Source organism: Xenopus tropicalis, chromosome 3, assembly GCF_000004195.4.
Source record: "Xenopus tropicalis strain Nigerian chromosome 3, UCB_Xtro_10.0, whole genome shotgun sequence".
In the NCBI taxonomy this organism is placed as follows: domain Eukaryota; kingdom Metazoa; phylum Chordata; class Amphibia; order Anura; family Pipidae; genus Xenopus; species Xenopus tropicalis.
Window position 1 is genome coordinate 107,262,580 of NC_030679.2, and position 22,180 is coordinate 107,284,759.

Consider the following 22,180-nt stretch of genomic DNA (forward strand, 5'->3'; position numbering starts at 1 on the left):
CACACGTGTGTTTGTTTGGAACTAGTGCGAAATGTCCAAATGAATCATCGTACTGCACACGGTGACAGCAAGACGCCAACAGACAGACCAGGACCAAAAAAGCTAGTGTCTTCAAAAGGAGGGGGCCGCCAGCCTCCAGGACTTGCCGCTAAACACCTTGAGTTATTTGGCAGCAAGTCCTGAAGGCTGGGAGCCCCCACCCTCTGGGGTTAAGTCCTATTTAAATTCAGGTTCAATAATAATTTTAATATTACATTGTTTTACTGTTGCACTTTGGTCCTTATATATGGTCCAATATATTCACATGCAATTTAAAATGGAGGTTAGAAAATATTCAAATGCTTAAAGTAGCCATTTAACGTACTAAAGAAAATAAATGATTGTTGCCGTAAGACTTCAATCAACATAAAGTTGCAAAAATATTCTTAAGACACTCACTGATGTGATTTAAACTACCCATGGTGCTGCCATTTAAGAACTGTGATATAAACATAAATATCAAGGTTGTAGTTTCTAGTTATGAACTGCTAAAAGAAGCAGTCACACTTCATTGTTTTAAAACAAAGGAAGAACATTTGTCGATTTATACTTTTCTTACTGATCAAATGAGTTCTGTAGAATGTTTGTAATGCCAAATATGGCACAAATGATCCAGTGTTTCTTTGAATAATGTCCCTTTGTTATGCCATGAATAATTCACATTAACATATATAGTCATTATTTAATCATGCATACCATTTACTGTTCATGGAGGCGCACATACGTGCAAAGGACAAATCAGAAAGATTTTTCTTTGTCTAGGATAGTTTAAATATGAATAGTATGTGTGCAATTTCTTTGACCAGGGAAACATTTTATCATATACAGACCAGAGAATAAGTGGAGATTATTTATTTGTTTAAGTTTTAATATACATTAAATATTTCCATGTCAAGGAAAATCAGCGGTTTTCACAGCAATTTTCAGCCCATGTACAAAGATATCAACAATAGAAAGCTGTAGCTTGCCTTGCATTCCTTTGTCACTTAAGAAGTCCACTGTTGGGTGTTTACACACACACAGATACAGTATAATCAAAAAGTCAGTCATTTATATCTGAGCAATCAGACAAAAATTATAACTGCTTAATACAATTATGGGATCTGTTATTCAGAAAGCTCCAAATTACAGGAAGGCAATCTCCCATAAACTCCCTTTTCTCTGTAGTAATTAAACAGTACCTTGTACTTGATCGAAACTAATCATTTATCCTAATTGGAGGCAAAACAATTCTATTGGGTTTGACTAATGTTTTAAAGATTTTTCTAGTCGAGTTAAGGTATAAAGATCCAAATTACGGATCCAAATCGCTTATCCAGAAAATCCAAAGTTTTGAGCATTCTAGATAGCAGGTCATATATCTGTAGTAAGAATTTGTCGCAATGCATCTAAGAACAGTGGTTCTTCTAATTCAAGTTATCCTTTACCTTGTTATTGTCCTCATAAAGCATAATCACGATCTGCGTCATGTAATTTAGTTCAGAAACAGCACTTAAGTAATCCATTGCTCTCTTCCATTGTTGATCTTTGGACTCCTAAAACATATTACAAGCATGCTCTCCTTAATCTTCTTGATAGAACAAAACCAGAATTAATTGCTTTTCCATTCAGAAGACATAGCTGTGCCCTTGCAATCAAATATTACCCTAAAGTTAAAATGTGTACCTTTTTCTAGTCTCTGTATTACATCCTCACAGTTGTCTAGTCAGGTAGAGAGAAACATACAGCACCTTCCAAGCAGTTCACATTTTCAAACTTAACTATGGATTAAGATATGGAACTTAACTGAAAATGTCTTGATCTTCTAGGTCTCTAGACATCCATTAATGACACTTGACCCCTATTGATCTCCACTAGAACAGCAGCCCCTACAGCTACATAATATCAAATACTGTATACATTTCCAGGATTTAGTATGGGATTTGGTCATATCACAACACGTTTTGCGGAATTCAAATCCTGAGGTCCTGGCCAAACTGAATCCAAACTATTAATGTAATTAGATTTTAATGTATTGGCAAGTGAAGAACTAGGATCAACTAGGGTTCGGATTCTGCATGGTAAGCCAAATATTTTGCGGCAGGCAGGTATTCAGTCAAATTTAAAAATCAATAAGCAAATTTGTATATAATTGTGACAAAATATATTTTTTGTCAAAACAATAGGTTAGGAATAAAAAAGGGACCTAGAAGAACCCAGACATTTGCACATCTGTAAAACATAATTCAGTTGATGGAAAAAAAAGTTGAAAACAAAAATCGTTTCAATACTAGGGTATATTTATGAATTTTCAGGATTTTTCTATTAAGGGAAATAAATCAAATACAGAATACCCTTGTGCTGACAGTAATGTAAACTGTAATAAGGTGATTAAACATGACTTACATCCAAGAGTCCCCCATAGCGAAATATACTTAATAAAGAATGTACATGGCTTTCGCTGGTGAAGTATAACCGTGTTCGAACGTGGCGTCCAGGAGATAAAACCCCTCTGGAATAACTAATGCAAGGAAAAAATATTCATTAGAACTTTTAATATCTTAATTAAAAAAACAAAAACTACAACTTCAATGGCATGTTATACCTGTAATACTTATAGGTTTTAGCAGAAGGCCTTTTTTGATTTAGTCATAAAAAATGATCACAAATAGTGCTAAAGACCTATTAGTAGACTTTTTGGGGGTTTTCTGCTCACTTTGAGTCAGAAAGAGTTTTCTCTGCATCTACTGCATGTGCAAATCCTGGGGACAATTTAGTACAGGTACGAGATCTCTTATTCCGAAACCCATTATGCAGAAAGTTACGAATTATGGGACTCCATTTTAATCATCTTAAACATTTTTTTTAATGATTTCCTATTTCTCTGTAATAATAAAACAGTACCTTGTACTTGATCCCAAATTAGATATAATTACTCCTTATTGGAGGAAAACAATCCTATTGGATTAATATAATGGTTAAATAATTTTCTAGCAGACTTTACATATGGTTATCCAAATTACAGAAAAACCCGTTATCTGGAAAACCCCAGGTCACGAGCATTCCATAAAGCATGTTTCTGTATTAGCAAACAAACTAGCAGTAGAGAGATGCAGATGCACTCTGGGAAAAGGTAGTAGGGAATTACTAGGAGTAGGTATATAACAAGAAAAGTAACAGATTCTAGTGATGGGCCAAAAGGGAGAAGGGTGGGCGAGAGAAGAATAAAACATATTTGGGGAAGTAAAACCCAACAGTTTAAATATAATTTACATTTTAAAGTACAAGCTGCATAATATTGTTCTCATATACTGTACAAGTATGAGAATTATTTAAGTAGCACATATAGCCATATATTCAGAATCACTCTGTGATTATTTAAAAAAAAATTGGGTTAAAGAGAATCTTACAGGGGGTGCAGTTTGTTTACAGACTCATCCTCATGTGTTCGCTGTAGGTCCAGCTGAATTTTTTTAATCAGAGGAAGGCAATATCCCACGGCAATCTCCAGTTTTTCCTCTTTATTTATCCCGTATTCCTATAACATTAAATTGGTTGTCAGGAGAACACACAGATAAAATAACAGAAGTCGCACTGGTTAAAAAAAAAGACACAAGTGTATTCATGCTGAAACAAATGGCCATCTTTTAACCCTTTGACTGCCAACAATCACTGGAACTCATTGCATATATACATTAACATATTCTTTCCATCATCTAAATGGAATGCAAAAACGTAAGCTGGCAATACTTATATAAGATCTCACCAAACAAGTGCATTTGTCCTGATATGCCCAGTCTAATGATCGTATCACAACAACGGGGATAAAGGGCATCAGGGTGAGGACCGCATCAATGAGCCAATGCGGTCTTCAATCTGATGGGAAAATCAAACATGCCCGATCAACTCAAGCACTGGAAAAGGAAAGTTGGAAAAACTTTTTGTAACTTTTAATGTTGTCTAAAAGTCATGAAAAAAAGTTTCCATAGATGAAAAAATAGTTTCACGGTGCAGGAAAAACACAACATTTTAACCTCTCCTTACTGTACGAGAGGGATAGAAAAAACAGCTGGATAAACACCCTGCACTATAGGATTAAAGCAGAAGTGAATACACAGAAAAAGAGAACGAGAAATTTTAATACTTAAAAAAACATGCTTCCTTCCTTTTTAGCAGTGAAAAATCTACCTGTGGAATTATAATATCTGCAAGTGATTTTGAAATCTTGAAAAGTTCGTCTGTCCCTTCCAGTTTCAGAGAGCTGTTATGTTGAACATCATATTTAACACAATCATAGATATCAGGGATTTTGCTGATGTCATAACGCCCATTCTTCATGCGAAAATCTCTCTCCAACTTGCTCCATCGTTGAAGCATCAATTCTAAGGTCTCGCTGTGGTACAGCTGCAGATCTAGAAGCAAAACCAATCCAGTTTGTAAATCAAAATTGCCTTAAGCAAAGCTTATGCGTCCTTTTTATTTCACTTAAAAATAAATTACATATTTATGAATACCAATATTTAAGAGAAACTAAATAAAATGTAAATATATTTAAAGATCAGGTAGATGTCTATTAGATTAAGGGCTGATCGGAATAATTATTACTATCAAGCTTCAAGAAGGGGTTGGATGGCTTTTTAGCAAGTGAGGGAATACAGGGTTATAGGAGATAGCTCTCAGTACAAGTGAGGGAATACAGGGGTAGGGGAGATAGCTCTCAGTACAAGTGAGGGAATACAGGGGTAGGGGGATAGCTCTCAGTACAAGTGAGGGAATACAGGGGTAGGGGAGATAGCTCTCAGTACAAGTGAGGGAATACAGGGGTAGGGGGATAGCTCTCAGTACAAGTGAGGGAATACAGGGTTATGGGAGATAGCTCTTAGAGCTATCCCCCCTACCCCTGTATTCCCTCACTTGTACTAAGAGCTATCTCCCATAACCCTGTATTCCCTCACTTGTACTTAGAGCTATCCCCCCTACCCCTGTATTCCCTCACTTGTACTAAGAGCTATCTCCCATACCCCTGTATTCCCTCACTTGTACTAAGAGCTATCTCCCATAACCCTGTATTCCCTCACTTGTACTTAGAGCTATCCCCCCTACCCCTGTATTCCCTCACTTGTACTAAGTACAAGTGAGGGAATACAGGGTTATGGGAGATAGCTCTTAGTACAAGTGAGGGAATACAGGGGTAGGGGGGATAGCTCTCAGTACAAGTGAGGGAATACAGGGGTAGGGGAGATAGCTCTCAGTACAAGTGAGGGAATACAGGGGTAGGGGAGATAGCTCTCAGTACAAGTGAGGGAATACAGGGTTATGGGAGATAGCTCTCAGTACAAGTGAGGGAATACAGGGGTATGGGAGATAGCTCTCAGTACAAGTGAGGGAATACAGGGGTATGGGAGATAGCTCTTAGTACAAGTGAGGGAATACAGGGGTAGGGGGGATAGCTCTCAGTACAAGTGAGGGAATACAGGGGTAGGGGAGATAGCTCTCAGTACAAGTGAGGGAATACAGGGGTAGGGGAGATAGCTCTCAGTACAAGTGAGGGAATACAGGGTTATGGGAGATAGCTCTCAGTACAAGTGAGGGAATATAGGGGTATGGGAGATAGCTCTCAGTACAAGTGAGGGAATACAGGGTTATGGAAGATAGCTCTCAGTACAAGTGAGGGAATACAGGGGTAGGGGGGATAGCTCTAAGTACAAGTGAGGGAATACAGGGGTAGGGGAGATAGCTCTTAGTACAAGTGAGGGAATACAGGGTTATGGGAGATAGCTCTTAGTACAAGTGAGGGAATACAGGGGTAGGGGGGATAGCTCTCAGTACAAGTGAGGGAATACAGGGGTAGGGGAGATAGCTCTCAGTACAAGTGAGGGAATACAGGGGTAGGGGAGATAGCTCTCAGTACAAGTGAGGGAATACAGGGTTATGGGAGATAGCTCTCAGTACAAGTGAGGGAATACAGGGGTATGGGAGATAGCTCTCAGTACAAGTGAGGGAATACAGGGTTATGGGAGATAGCTCTCAGTACAAGTGAGGGAATACAGGGTTATGGGAGGTAGCTCTCAGTACAAGTGAGGGAATACAGGGTTATGGGAGATAGCTCTCAGTACAAGTGAGGGAATACAGGGGTATGGGAGATAGCTCTCAGTACAAGTGAGGGAATACAGGGTTATGGGAGATAGCTCTCAGTACAAGTGAGGGAATACAGGGGTATGGGAGATAGCTCTCAGTACAAGTGAGGGAATACAGGGGTATGGGAGATAGCTCTCAGTACAAGTGAGGGAATACAGGGGTAGGGGAGATAGCTCTCAGTACAAGTGAGGGAATACAGGGGTAGGGGAGATAGCTCTCAGTACAAGTGAGGGAATACAGGGGTAGGGGGGATAGCTCTAAGTACAAGTGAGGGAATACAGGGTTATGGGAGATAGCTCTTAGTACAAGTGAGGGAATACAGGGGTAGGGGGGATAGCTCTCAGTACAAGTGAGGGAATACAGGGGTAGGGGAGATAGCTCTCAGTACAAGTGAGGGAATACAGGGGTAGGGGAGATAGCTCTCAGTACAAGTGAGGGAATACAGGGGTAGGGGGGATAGCTCTCAGTACAAGTGAGGGAATACAGGGGTAGGGGAGATAGCTCTTAGTACAAGTGAGGGAATACAGGGTTATGGGAGATAGCTCTCAGTACAAGTGAGGGAATACAGGGTTATGGGAGATAGCTCTCAGTACAAGTGAGGGAATACAGGGGTATGGGAGATAGCTCTTAGTACAAGTTGATCCAGGGACTGGTCCGATTGCCATCTTGGAGTCAGAGAGAGATTTATTCCTCTCTGCAGCAAATTAGAGAGGCTTCAGATGGAGTTTTTTGCCTTCCTCTGGAGCAACTAGTAGTTAGGCAGGTTATATATAGGCATTATGGTTGGTCCCATACACTTTAATAAGGAAACTTGAGAATTCAAGCATTCTTGAGAATTCCATGACTGTTCAGGGTATACAATATTTTAATGCTTTTTAACAAATGATTCCTTAAAAGTGAATTATACCCCTTTGTGTCCAATGACTAGGGATTGTGCTGAACATACTTTTTGGCTATCATTTTAATTACAAAAAATCTATGTGTTATTTCTTGGGATAAACAGGGCACAAATAAATAGAAATGCATTATGCAGTGAGATTATCTGTGTTCTACTCTAAATAATATTTGTAATTCTAATAAGAAATAATATGTACATTTTGCTTATAATATATGTATTTGTATATAATACAAAAACACAGAAACTAGTTTATGAATATTCACCAGCAGATTTGGGGTCTTCCAGGCGTTTTTGAATTTGAGAAGTAAGGTTTTCAATGAGGGAATACACACTGTCACATGTTTTCACAGGATTTTGAATACACTCCATGGAGTTTACTATAGATGTGCTGCTTGTAGGAGCCAGCTGAAAAGGAGAAAGTAGAAAGGTTGTTATCAAGCGTTGCAGGTGATCATAACTATCACGTGTACCTGCCAGTCAGGTAAATAGAACAGAACCAATCATAAGCATTATAATGTCATCTAGAGATTTAAAGATCAGGTAGAGCTCTATTAGGGTGATGAACCACTTTTAGTAAGCACCCTAGGCTGACATGACATTTCAAAATATGCCTTTCTTCCAAATTCCTCCGCAATAAAAATCAGTAATCAATTAAGTGTGTAAACTTATCTTCCTGAAAATGATTCCCTTTCTTTTTATTGGCATTTCTACATATAAGCAGAAATGTATATTTTGCATGACTAATTTGAGACAAAAAAAAAAAAAAATAATTCTTCAGGGAATTTTCAGTGTAGCAGCAGCCCAAGTTGGTTCATACATTACCTGACCCTGATTAAAAATGTGGCAAGATGTTGTTCACGTTATACCTTTAAATGACCCCAAGCATCCAAAGACATATAATATCTGATTACAGAGGAATATAAATGAACCTATACATATCATTTAGCCAACTCCAACTCCAAACTCAAGGAAGCCTTTAAAGGTTGGGCAACGTTTAGCCTCAGCCATATTATAGCAAATACCAACAATATTTTTTTAATGTGTAAACTTAGAAAGCAGAATTACCTTTTCCTGCTCTTCCTCTGAGAACTCCTTATCCTTCTGCATGATTTCATGCAAACGGGCCTTTACTTTTTGCTGACAACTGCTAAGGGAGTCGCTATCACTGTCCAGGAGTCCATTCATGTTTGCACTTTTAACCATCTGGACCAGAATTGGTGTAAGTTCTCCTTCTAGTGCCAGAAGACCCTGGATATAAGGAATACCATTAAAACTGTATGATTAGTTTATCTACCAAATTGCATCAAATTGTATTTTATTAAAATAAAAAGACATAACAAGCTTCATTTTATAATAAACCTGGGGAAATCACAGGTGGTCTGTTGTTTTCTCTTAGCTGCAATTATCCTTTTTCTAATAAGTAAAGCATCAGCTATGCCCCAGCAATCATTTAGCAACACAGTTCAGAGACAGATTATATTGGCTGCTAGCCACAACTCTTTTTGGCTTCAATTGGTATAATTTAGCCCACACACCTAGGAGGCACTGTTGACTGATAACTATATAATAATAAAGATCATAACATTTTTAACACTTATTTACAAAGGTATTCTAGTTAACAACCTGGGCTCATATGTTACCAGACCTACTACAGTATATAAAGAATAAAATATTACCCTTTACTAAAGTATGTTTTCTTAACAGGATTAACTGTAGGGGGAGGAGAGGAAGGGAGGGAGAAGTCATAGTAGCACAGGTACAACAGTCATAGCAATAAGAGGTTGTAAAGTAAAAAGAACCTTTAGGTCATAAGCCAACAAATATTTACTGCAGAATGTGTAACTACTGAGGTCTATACCCCTGGCTATACACATGATAATGATATGATTCCGTTGTATAAACATGAGAGCCCTGTTACCCTGTGGTAGGAATACAGTTCTCACATATTTTGTCATATTTCTAAGGACAGTCCCTGGGCATATATACGTTAATTAAATGAGATTGGTCATTATTAATTAATTAAGAAATAATTCCAAATTCTTTTCTATTTTGTTTGTCAAGCAAAATTAACTTCACTTGCACTAATAATGTAAATCTTGTTTCCTTCAGTCTTGGAATTTCGCCATCACAGCAAACAGGCAGGTGCCATTTTGTGGGCACTGTTATTAAGGCAAGCTTTGTATCCTCTTCAAATTAAACATGAAACCCAAATTCTTTTTTTTATTAAAACATCCATACCTGTTATGAACATATTTAAAAAAAAATCATATATTGTCAGTCATATATTGCCTGCCCTGCGTCTATGTCTGAGGCATATCAATCACTTTTACTTTTCATTCTGCACTTCCTTGATGTCACTGCCTCCTCACTTTTTCCCCTGTCTACTCACTGTCTATAATTGTTTAACATGAGCATGACATCCCGTTTGTACTGCATCAGACTTAAAGATGATGCAAAGCTTGTCTAAGTGACAGTGTTCACAAAATGGCACCTGCCTGCTTGCTGTAGTTGTGAATTCCAATATCATATAATGTAAGTACATTTTTTGCTTGACTAACACAATAGATAGGGATTTGGAATTGTTTCTTAGGGTGACAGGCCCCTTTAAATTGATTTAATATATTCATGTAGGTATCAGATACTGCTAGGCTTTCTGATTACCTTCCTCTCAGGAATTCTCATAGAATATAGGAATATAGGAAAGTCTTACTCCCACTTCTTGTTAGCCTAAGTGAAAGGGTATCTGTTAAGGTGGCTTCAAACATCAAAGTCTGAAAAGCGGGGCCAGTTTGGAAAATCGAGCCAGAGATGGGTGTCTGAACTGCATGTAGGGAAATACAGAAATGACTGGACCCTGGCTATGCTCTGCTAATTGTTCTTTAGTAACAAGAAAAACAGCAGGAACAGCATCACCCAGAGTTTTAATCCATCCACAAGGCAATCTCATGTAGGTGAGCAAGGTGTAGCTAGGAGTAAACATGCCTCCAGGCTTCATAGTGGGTGGTAATCATTGGTTGTTTGTTAGGGATATCACTCTTATTACTGAATGCTATATATTTGAGATTTTCCACTTATTCAGCCATGGTGGCCTGCAGTAAAAGATTGGAATTGTAGGAATCTTGGTAAAACCACCAGTGAATGTAATAACGTTGGCTGACTGGGTAATATAAATATTGGATTGGATATCCACGGCCCCCCTCTGTAACTGCAGTATTTAGCTTAGAAAGAGCAAACTAGGGAGCTTTCCTACATAGTCCACATAAAGCTGACCAATACCATTTACCCATACTTGAGTAGAACTTGAGGAAGGCATAGACAGTGCCCTGTAAAGCATAAATATTTGGCATATACCTTTACACAAAATGAAGCTGTTTTGTTATTGGAGAGTAGGGAGAAGATGGACAGTCTAGAAGAAACTCACAAAGTTATTGGTCTAGAGAGAGAGCACATGTACACACATACATACAGTAAATAAATAACTTATTTTTGTTAAATAAACACCTTTGCAAAAGCTGCAGCTGTCATTTGCACTCGTCCTTCATCGGATGCATATATTTTCAGATCATGGCGGTATGTGCTATGCAAGCGAAGCAACCCACAGCCAGGGAATCCAGCGTAATCTCCTACAATGTACAAGTTAAGTAAACACTTTTAGGCAGTACAGGTACAGGTAGTAGAATAAGTTATTTCATAGGAGACTATTTAACCTGGTTTACCCAAAAGAGCACAAAAAATGTATATCCATATTTAATTTTCAGGGGAAAAACAAAGCAATTCTGGGCAGTAGTTTTGGATGCAAAAGACATTAGGTGCTTGCATAAAATACCAAGTTTGAATGAAGCTGTGTTTATGTAATATCACTATACAATAAAAACAGAGACACCTGGTGCCACACAAACCAGCTTGATTCAGTAACTGTCACAGAAAAGACAGTTATTGAGTGTATTTTACCTGTTTCTTCCAAAACTAGTAAAGGGATAAAAAATAACATACAGTGCCTATGGAAAGCTACACCTAATAAAACATTTTCCACTGTTTTGTTGTTTCCAAAGAGTTCCTGGTATTAAAACCAGTTTATTAAGAAGAAAAGGGAAGAATTTGTTTCAGAACTGGAAGTTACTGTAAGGAGAGAAGTGTATGGGTATTTCACCCTGGTTTTGTTGCATCCACAAAGAGTGTAAAGAAGTCAGAAGTGGAATATGCAGGGTTCAGTTGTCTTGGGTGCAGCACCTTCATAATACATAAACTGCCCAGAGTCAAATACTGAATGAGAAGCACTGGCCATGCCTACATATTAGGGCAAAAGTTAAAATTCTATCCAAATGCTAAGTAAGGTTAACAAAAGATACAAAATAAAATCATATACCCTTCAAATACCCTTATTAATTACTGGCATGTTATAATTACTACATATATACAGTATATAAATATATGTGTGCAGGTGTGGGTTTCATAAAATGCAGATATTAGTTTAAGGCAATATATCCATGCTAAAATTACATGCAGTTATCAAATTGGCCCTTTTCTGTACTAAAGGAGGATCAAATAGTATTTCCCTGCAACAATTGAATTATTTGGAGCTATTGCATGACAATATATCAGTACAGGTATAGAATCTATTATCTGGAATACTTGGGACCTGGGGTTTTGGAGATCTGGAAAGGGATTTTTCCATAATTTGGATCACCATACCTTAAGTCTGCAAAAAACATTTAAACATTAAATAAACCAATCAGGATTGTTTTGCCACATCATTAGCTTAGTGACTGTTACAGAGAAATAAAAAAACATTTTTAAAAATTAGAATTATTTGCTTAAAATGGACTCTGTTGGAGATGGCTTTCTTGTAATTCTGAGGTTTCTGGAAAAAGTGTTTCCAGATAGGGGATCCCATACCTGTAGTAAAGCTAAGCAAACTGGGTTGGACAATTAGTGATTTGAGTGCAACTGTCCCAACGCTTTAGAGAAATATGTATAGAAGGAACTGACATATAATATCCTAGCTCTATATACAAACTATTGTATAAGAAAAAAATGTTGTTGTTGTTAATGATTTATGTTTCTGTTCATCCTTTTTTTATTTGTCTTTAGAAAGACAAATGACAGTAGCATAAAGTAATCCATTATAGGATGATGATTCTGCTTAGTATCATTAACAATTATACAGCTATATTGTAACCTATAGAACAAGATAAACAAATTGTAATCAGTATGTCAAACCCAGAAGATATAACAGACATGCCAAGCCATGCCATCTCCTGTATGTAGGAGAAAAAGGGATTTTAGAAAAAGTTATTTTATCTTTAAAGGTATCAGGACAGATGGGACAAATAAGCCTTTTATAATACTGAGAGACAGGAGAGTGGAAAACAGAGTACTAAATGAAGTTCCACTCCGCAGAATAACACTTCAGACATGATTGCCTAATGTAACTGTTACTCCATTACCCACCTTATGCTCTGCATAAGTGAGCTCCATTGTTTAAAGAAGCGATCAGCAACCTATCCAAATGTACATTCTGGGGGTGCAATTTTGCCTTAGCTTTTTGAATGCATTATGCTACTGCTGTTTTCCAGTCAGTGGGTCATTTCATTTAATATCCAAAAGCATAGTAAGGTTTAATAGCATCTTGAAATCATGTCTTTGTAGGGGGTTTAGTCAAGATCAAGGGGAGGGATTGGTTTTCAATATACTATAAATAAAAAGCATATGCTCAAAGTGCAATAAATGGATAAAACTACATCAAGGGTTCATTAAACACCAAATCCATATGGGATATTGATAACCATCTGTAATACTGGATCTGTGAACTACTGACAGACCTCTTAGGTGCAATTTATGACTGACATCTACTGTATGTCTTCTGTTATACTATGTTATTTCTTATTGCTTACGTTTTGTTTGTTAAATATATATTCTCATTATGACAGCCAAACTGGGTGTAGTTGTTAAACCGTATACCCCACAAGCACATTTCCCTCAAACTTCTTCTTGGCTGTGTGTGCAAGAAAAACATTTCTTTTGGACAATTTTTTAAAAACTGTGCGCAGGTCAGAAAAAGTATAAAAAAATTTCGCACAAAATTCTTTGTAAGGAGAGTGTTTGATTTTGTGCACAAGTATTGGTTATAAAACCAGATTCCAGAGTTCCTATTGGTTTATTGCTACATGAGTTAATCAGACTCCTTGCTGAGTCAAAGTTCTGAAAGGTAGTGAGACCTAGGGAATGTCCTGTTGTGCCAAACATTCATACAGGCAACATCTCATTTGTACAAGATATAAGCAGTATGATTGAACTATGCAATTAATTTAATTGGAAGATCAATGTTATAGACTATGAAAAGAAGGAACAAAAAATAATTGATATAGATTTTAGTTTCAGTCCTCACGAAAAAGGTTACATTTTTAAAATAAGGAGCTAACTTTCTATAGGCACTGTAAATTCCATCAGTTCAATAATAACCTACATCTCAGAAAACATGCTTTATGTAACCTGTTGGTCTGGATTTATCATAGGATATATACCACAACCAGTTAGAATAGCGCTATCCAACATTTTCGGTGCTGATCATGTAAAACCTATTTTGTAAATAGGTGCTGGGTGCCTGTGATATCATATGCCACCTGTTGGATAGCCCTGAGTTAGAGAGAAAGGTTAAGAACAAAAAAAAAAACTCAATTCAAAAAGGACATTAGTTTCCTGAAATTGTGTTTAGTACAATAATAAGAAAAAGTTCCCCAGATGCATGTATGGGGACTGTGCATATCACACTGGCATTCTTGGCTCTTACCGCAGTCTATAGGGGAGCTACAGCCCAAAGCCGGGATGTTACCATCCACTAAAATAGGTTGATACAACAAAGAAAGGACAGAGTAATACTCATTAATGAGATGTAAACAACAGAGAAACCTCTGCTACTTAGGGTACTGGCACATGAGGAGATTAGTTGTCTGCGATAAATATTCACTACCGCTCCCAAAACACTTTCCCACTGGCAATAATTTTAATCACTGTTGACAATTTTTCCGAAAAACATGTAACAATGAGGAAAGGTTGCTTAATTAACCAAAATGAACGTGCTCTGAAAAAAGAAAATTGAAGCAGTTATAAGAAGCAACATAAAATGAATAGGAGTACTGTAGAAGACACTGAAGAAAAGCTTACAGAATATAAAATGACATTAAAAGGGAATGCTCACATTTATATTAACTTTGAGTACTTTACATATTCAATTCTAAGCTTTTTCATTATTTATTTAGTTTTTTCTGGATGAATTATCATCCTATTCTCCCTATTTTGTAAGGGTTACATTTTACTGTTTTTTTGTAATCACTTATCTTTCTCTGCCCATCTCTCATTGATCTTCCATTTTGGCCTCCTAACTGCTACCTGGTTTCAAGAATAATTACATTAGGCAGCACTCGATTCAAATAAGGCAAACGGGAGGCATGTAGGTGTTCCCCTCTACAACAACATAACTTGCCCATCATTCAGGCATGGCAGGTATGGAGCGGTAGGAGGTGCAGGCTGCATCAGAGCCCTGTCCTTACCACTTGTTTTAAGGCAGAAGGAAGGGACAGTGTGAGGGTGCACCTCCCAATGCTGCGCTTTGCATAGAGTCGGGCGGCGCAAGGGCTGCAAAATGAGAACTAAGGGGTGCTCTCTGTGCCACCTAGTGCTCTTGCACTTGTGTCCACTGGGGTGGAAAATGAGGTCTAATATCTTAGATGTTTAAAATGAAAAAAAATAAATAAAAATGCAAATTGAATACTGCACCCTACCTCATACTAAAAGTTATTTATAAGGTGAACCAACCCTTTTAAATTTCAAGCAGAGTTAAAAAAGTATACACATTAAAAAGCTGCCAACCTTGTCCTCCTGGGTACATACAACGAAATGCTCGACCAAGTTCCTCAGCCTGTACTCTTCCAGCGGGGGTCAATTCACCACCCCATTTCAACACTAACAAAAGGGAAGGTGAATCCTTTCTGGCATCTGTGGGGTGCAAACTCAAGTTAACTTTAGTATCATTAACCAACATACTAACAATGGTCTAGTAACACAATCTCTGTGGCAGCCAGGAGACATTCTCCCTTTGTGTTTAAAGTGCAAGCCACAGCCATTACAAATTGTTTCCTCTACCCCAATATAAGGCTGATTCTTTGCTTGCGGAAATACAAGACTGAAAATCAGCCCCTCTGCTGTCATCAGCCTCCTACCTTACCTGAACCTAGAACCATTGTGTCGGTCCGGGTGCAGGCACATGCAGCAGATATCGGCTCTGAAATGCAACCTCTTGTGTTTCTTTGCCAAAATGCACTGTGTGTGGGATCGACACAATGGTTCTAGGTGCAGGCAAGCAGGAGGCTAATGAGGGGCTGGTCCTCACCATTTGATATTAGAATGAACTATGGCTCAACTGGTTTAGGGCCAGCTGCACATACAAGCATTAGCTGGTAAACTACATTTTATTCAGTTTGTAATCTCTGCATCCAACATTTCAGGGGCATATTTATCACATTGCTAAGAGAAACAACGCAGGATGTAGCAGAAGCTTTTGGAAATGCTGAAACTAACCTTTAAGCACAAACGTACATGTAAATTTTAAGGACTGAGAATAAAGTCTTTTAAACCTTACCATCTTCCTCACTGGATGTTTTTGGCTGCCCATGGGGCAGATATGTCAACTGCACTTTTCTGTTAATGCCAGAGAAATGACCATACCTGCAAAATAAAATTGTTTTAACAAGCCTTATAAATTATAATACAAACTACAGAAGAAAAACATAATGGAAATATAGACTGGGACCTTAAAGGAACAGTAACACCAAAAAAATAAATGTTTTTTTCAAGGTAAATGAAATATATGAATCTATATATATATGTGTGTGTGTGTGTGTGTATATATAAAGTCCATTTACTGATGCCCTATACTGGTAAAAGCTGTGGGCTTGGTACAGAAACGCTACTATAGTTCAGTGTTTTTCAACCTTTTTTGGGCCAAGGCACACTTGTTTCATGAAAAAAATCACGAGGCACACCACCATTAGAAAATGTTAAAAAATTTAACTCTGTGCCCAGCAGCAGTGCCCCCCTAGTACATTGGTGCCCAGCAGCAGTGCCCCCCTAGTACATTGGTGCCAAGAGCAGTGCCCCCCTAGTACATTGGTGCCAAGAGCAGTGCCCCCCTAGTACATTGGTGCCCAGCAGCAGTGCCCCCCTAGTACATTGGTGCCAAGAGCAGTGCCCCCCTAGTACATTGGTGCCCAGCAGCAGTGCCCCCCTAGTACATTGGTGCCCAGCAGCAGTGCCCCCCTAGTACATTGGTGCCAAGAGCAGTGCCCCCCTAGTACATTGGTGCCAAGAGCAGTGCCCCCCTAGTACATTGGTGCCCAGCAGCAGTGCCCCCCTAGTACATTGGTGCCAAGAGCAGTGCCCCCCTAGTACATTGGTGCCCAGCAGCAGTGCCCCCCTAGTACATTGGTGCCCAGCAGCAGTGCCCCCCTAGTACATTGGTGCCAAGAGCAGTGCCCCCCTAGTACATTGGTGCCCTGCCTACGGCACACCAGGCAACATCTCGCGGCACACTAGTGTGCCGCGGAACAGTGGTTGAAAAACGCTGCTATAGTTTATATAAATAGGCTTCTGTGTGGCCATGGGGGCAGCCTTGGACAAAAGGAGAAAAGGCACAAGGCACAGCAGATAACAGATAAGCTCTGTGTAATATAATAGTGTTTTATCTGTTACCTGCTATGTGCCTGTGCATTTACTTCTTTGAATGGCTGCCCCCTTGGCTACACAGCAGCTTTGTTTATATAAACTATAGTAGGGTTTCCGAGGCAAACACACCAGTTGTAACAGTGCAGGGCAGCAGTACATTATATTGGAATTACTTTTATACCCTAGAATTTTTTTTGTGTTACTGTTCCTTTAAATTAAACTTTAAGGTAGCATCTGACACAAAGTAAAAGGTACAGTGGGACAGTTATAAGATGAATCTTCAGTGGAAGACTGAAACAGTAGAGAGATGTATATATACAGCGACGGATTTCAAATCCGGGCGCCCCGAGGCCGCCCCTCATTTGCGCCCCTCCCGTTAGAGCACATGCACGGTCATTTAAAGTTCCCCATTGCTCTGTATGGGAGCAGATTTTCAAATTTTCATAATTTGTGGCCTCTCCACAAATCCAGGCCTATATAAGTTTATTACATTAGGTCTAATATTGTATGTGACATAATCTGAGGAGGGTAATAATAGGAAAGTATCCCACTGTCCACCACATAGCCACCAAAGAGTATCAATTGTGAAAGCTGCCATGTGTCCAGAAGGAATAGGCAAAGCTGGGAAGTTCAATTTATAACTTTTCAGGTAGTAAAGGTTAAAACTAGTGTTATTCTTATGCCTTTACTTGGTCTTATCTTGGAAACATGCAAGACTAATGTAATCAATCTTTTCATCTGCTGTAACACTGGAGAATTTATTGATACAAAATGACAATAAATGTCTGCTGAAAATACAATAGTTAAAGAAGTCCTTAGGGCTTTGCGTACACCAGGCTGGTTACTACATAAACTGTTTTACTGAATTTCCACTTACATTTCCAGAACAGTTTTGAGCTGTTCAAGTTTGGATTTCCTTTCTTCTATTTCGCAGTCATTGTGCGTTCCTAATTCTGCAAGCAGCAATCGGGCAATGTCCAGCACCTCCTGTTTAACATTTAAGTCATAACAGCCTATGGTTAATTCATTAAGAGACAGTGAAGTATCAAAATACTGGATTATGAAGTAGTGAGTAGCAGAAAAAAGTGTGTGTATTCATTATTTTGCACAGTTACTCTTTTCAACCACTAAGCTGATTGGAACTCTGGGTAAAACCCTGGTAGGGGGACATGGTCATCCCAGCACTGTATTTATAGTTTCAGAGCTGTAGGAAAGGATTCTCTGCGTGCGGCCTTGTGCTTTTATATGGTTAAGGAAATCTTCTGTGGCTTCTAATATTATAAACTGCAGCAGGGAGTACAGTTTTCCAAATAATTTGTTTCTTGTACCATAAATATAAAATGCAGTGATAAATGTGTCATTAAAAAATGTTCCTGTGAGGGCAAGTGGTTTGTCACTGTGGAAAAGGTCCAACTGCTGGGAATTTATGGCAAATTTGCCCTTGAGTTATAAGAAATACCAACATCCTAAAAAGGTGTGTAAGAAATTCACAGTTCCTGGTACCATGGATGTAAATATAATTCTGGAAATGATGCAAGGCTGGTGGCAAAATAAGACAAAATATCTAATCCACAATATCCACAAATAGTAACACACTAAATTCATTACACTTGTTTATGCATACCTTTTGTAAAATCCCTGGTCTTCATGATAACTGTCAGAGGCATAGATAGTGGTGAAATGATATTACAGAAGGCAGTCCCTTACCCCAAACACATTTAATCAGAGAGTTTCTTAAGGGGACTGTGCAAACTCTCTAACCTCAAGCTCAATACTGCCTTGCCTCTTTAATCTCAGCCATTATATCAGAGGCACAATGCCAGCGTGACTCTTAGCACCCTCACCTCTTATAAGCAGCAAAGCATGGATAGAATTATTGTGAGAATTTCTGCAAATTTACAAAAAAAAATATTTTGGATGTTTTCCATATTAGTTTAATTAAGGGGAACAAGAGATGTATTTTAAACAGCCTCTAATAGGTCATTACATACTGTATCTCAGTATTACCTGCAAAATGAAACATACCTGTAACTGTTCCGGTTTCTTCAGTTTTAATTTCCCCGTCTTGTAACCATCATAACGTTCAAATAATTCAAAAAATCTGGGTACATTAACAAAAAAAAATTTTAAGTCACTGCAATCCTTTTGGAACAAAGATAAGAAAGCATTAGGCAACAAAATTAATAAGTGACTACTAATGTGGCCCTTTTCAACCCTATGTAGCTATGTAATGTATAAACAAACACTTTACACTAACAGAAACACATTCAGGCAAAACATATCAAAGCATTAATTTCTGTTCGGTTTCTGATGGGCCAGAGGGTTGATGAGAGGGGCAGAACATGTAACAGCACAGCTGAAAAATAATTGAAAGCAAGGGAAGATATAGAAGTATAAATAGCAGAGGGAAGGAATAATTATCAAAATAATAAAAAGAGAAGAATGATAAACCTTCTTAGCTAATACAGGTATGGGACCCATTATCCAGAATGCTCGGGACCTGGAGTTTTCCAGATAAGGGATTTTTCCGTAATTTGGATCTCCATAACTTAAGTCTACTAAAAATCATTTAAATATTGAATAAACCCAATAGGCTTGTTTTGCCTTCAATAACGATTAACTATATCTTAGTTGGGATCAAGTACAAGGTACTGTTTTATTATTACAGAGAAAAAGGAAATCATTTTTGAAAATTAGAATTATTTGCTTATAATGGAGTCTATGGGAGATGGCCTTTCCGTTATTTGGAACTTTCTGTTAACAGATCCCATACCTGTACTATGAATAATAATTCAGCTGCTCGGAACAAATTTCAAAATAAAAAATTATCAAAATAATAAAAAAAGAAGAATGATAACCTTCTTAGCTAATACTATGGAATAAGCATACAGCTGCCCGGAGCACACTGAGCATGTGCATGCCTAACAAAATCCAAGATGGGAAGCTCCTGTGACTAGATTATTACGGCTATATGCTGAAACCTTCAGAAGGTGCTATAAGTTCAGTATATAAAATATTTTAAGCTATATTCATTTTTTTGTGTTTTTTTCTCCTTTAACTCTATTCTCATGCTGCAAGTTTTAACCTCAAGACAAAAGAAAAGTCAACTGGATCTGCAGGTAAGCTTTCTAATCCATCCAGCCAAATAAGCTTTAGAAACCACCACACATGGGCTCTACCCTCTGAGAAAATTGGACAGGACATGATGAAGCTTTTTTACCTTAATCTTTTAAATAAGAACAATATTTGGCAAGGTTGTGAGCAACAGTCTTAAGCTGCATATACATATTTTTAATTTCATCAGGGACAAAACAGATTTCAGTACTGGCAACTGTCTGTATCACCTGCACTCTTGCTTGAAGGGATGCTGTCATGGGAAAACGTTTTTTTTTTTTTTTTGTTTGTTTTTACAAAATGTGCATTTAATAGAGCTCCTCCAGCAGAATCCTGCAATAAAATCTGTTTTTGAAAAGGGCAAACAGATTTGTTTTGACATGGGGCTAGACATGTTCTTAGATTCCCAGGTGCCTGCAGGCCACGTGAACCAATACAATTATAGTAAGCATCCCACCACCTTATAGGTATCTAGAGTGTTCAAGATTACAAAGTGAGCTGACCTGTCTATAATCTCCAAAACAGATGTACAGTATGAAAGTATGAGCTTGTATATGTGAGTTTATTCATGTGGGCACATTCATCAAAGTACGAGTTTGAATCCCGATATGGGTAAAATTCTGATTAGATACAATAATTTCTGATGATCGATTGCTTACAAAAAATCATATTAGTCACGATAATATCGTATTGGCGATCTGAAAGTCACAAAGTTTTTGTATCCGAATGATTTCCCGTAAACAGTGGGAAAACCTTTCTGACTTTGATCCTTCAGTGCATGATTTTGGAAGCCTCCCATAGGAATCAATGGCACTCTGCAGCTTCAACCTGGCCAAAGAAAACTCACCATACCGATGCTTGAATGAATCCGAAACTTTCGTACTCGGCCCGACAATACGATTTTGTCGCGTAATTTTTGACACACAGTACAAAAAAGTTGCACAAATTAGCGAAAAAAATCGGCGAAAATAGGCAATGTACGAAAACTTAGGAAAAATACGATTGTTTTGTATTCGGAGGCAATCGTACTTAAAATACCAAAAGGATTTTTAGGAGAATTTTCAATACAAGTAAAAAAACAGGCTGGAAAAAGGAGAATAAAAAATGGCAGTAGTATTCCTATAAGTGTATCTTTTCACAGTGCTGCAATGCAACAAGGCTCCCATCTGTTCAAACACATTTGAATCAGAAAGCTTCTAAAATTATTTGCAGCAATACTCATTTCTGCATAATAAAATCTAACCTGGAATGCCGAACTTCCATCTTCATCTTTTGTTTTGGTGTGCGGTCTCCATGTCGTATTACCGCTATAACACATCGCAGCTCCATCCTGAGATAAAAAGAATATGATGTACTTTCAGAATGCAAATTATATGCACTAAACATGATGATGTTGAATTAGTGAACATGCTCCTTATTGCTCCTTGAAATACAAACATTAACTAATTCAAGATATATGATATATTGTTTATACTACCTAAGTCTTTTGGTTCTTATAAACGCAACACCCCAACCATGAAAACCACTATTCACCCCCCATACTTCATCACCCAACCATCGGCACCTTTACAAATGAACCTTATCTTTATTTACTGGCAATAATTAGCAATGATAAATAACTGCCAGAATATTTCTTCTAATTATAACTGGGACCTATTATATATGCAGCCATCTACTCTAACTATTAGAACTACTTCCCCATACCCAATACCATTCAGGCCTACTTACATCTTTCTTATATCTTTAAGCCACATTTAGGGGCTGATTTACTAATCCACAAATCAGAATCCCGAATGGGGAAAAATCTTATTTTTTGCGACTTTTTCGTCACCATTCCAACTTTTTCGTAGCCGTTACGACTTGCGCGAATTGTTGCGACTTTTTCATAGCCATTATGACTTTCGTGAATTGTCGCGACTTTTGCATAGCCATTATGACTTTCATGAATTGTCGCGACTTTTGCATAGCCATTATGACTTTCGCGAATTGTCGCGACTTTTTCGTATTGAGCGCTTGAAAAATTCGCGAAAAAGTCGCAAAATACCGATCATTACGAAAAAACCCATTCGGACGCTTTTCGGACGTTCGTGGATTAGTAAATGTGCCCCTTAGTTTTCTATCTTGATCTGTTTACCAGTCTTCTTGAGTGGATTTTGTATGTGCCAGGAAATATGCATCCAGAGCCAATCTGACCTTTTATTTACCTAGTTTGCTAGCTTTTAATGGTACACAATACCTAGTAAAGCATTATCTTTTCTGTTGTATTCAGGACACCACAGTGAGCTGTATAAA

The 22,180-nt window shown here is 38.0% G+C and overlaps 1 protein-coding gene across 11 annotated transcripts in view; it reads right to left on the reverse strand.

The window, feature by feature from the left end:
* ppip5k1 (diphosphoinositol pentakisphosphate kinase 1) overlaps positions 1 to 22,180 on the reverse strand; it is a 90,163-nt gene that overhangs the window by 35,637 nt on the left and 32,346 nt on the right. For all 11 annotated transcript variants that reach the window (XM_012959533.3, XM_012959531.3, XM_012959530.3 and 8 more), the window contains 12 exons: positions 21,132 to 21,218; positions 18,800 to 18,875; positions 17,652 to 17,761; positions 15,693 to 15,778; positions 14,924 to 15,049; positions 10,556 to 10,677; positions 8,120 to 8,302; positions 7,318 to 7,459; positions 4,207 to 4,430; positions 3,429 to 3,556; positions 2,425 to 2,539; positions 1,467 to 1,574 (listed from right to left, as the gene is read on the reverse strand). In XM_012959533.3, the coding sequence (XP_012814987.1) occupies positions 1,467 to 1,574; positions 2,425 to 2,539; positions 3,429 to 3,556; positions 4,207 to 4,430; positions 7,318 to 7,459; positions 8,120 to 8,302; positions 10,556 to 10,677; positions 14,924 to 15,049; positions 15,693 to 15,778; positions 17,652 to 17,761; positions 18,800 to 18,875; positions 21,132 to 21,218 (1,507 nt within the window). The remainder of the gene's footprint in view (positions 1 to 1,466; positions 1,575 to 2,424; positions 2,540 to 3,428; positions 3,557 to 4,206; positions 4,431 to 7,317; positions 7,460 to 8,119; positions 8,303 to 10,555; positions 10,678 to 14,923; positions 15,050 to 15,692; positions 15,779 to 17,651; positions 17,762 to 18,799; positions 18,876 to 21,131; positions 21,219 to 22,180) is intronic.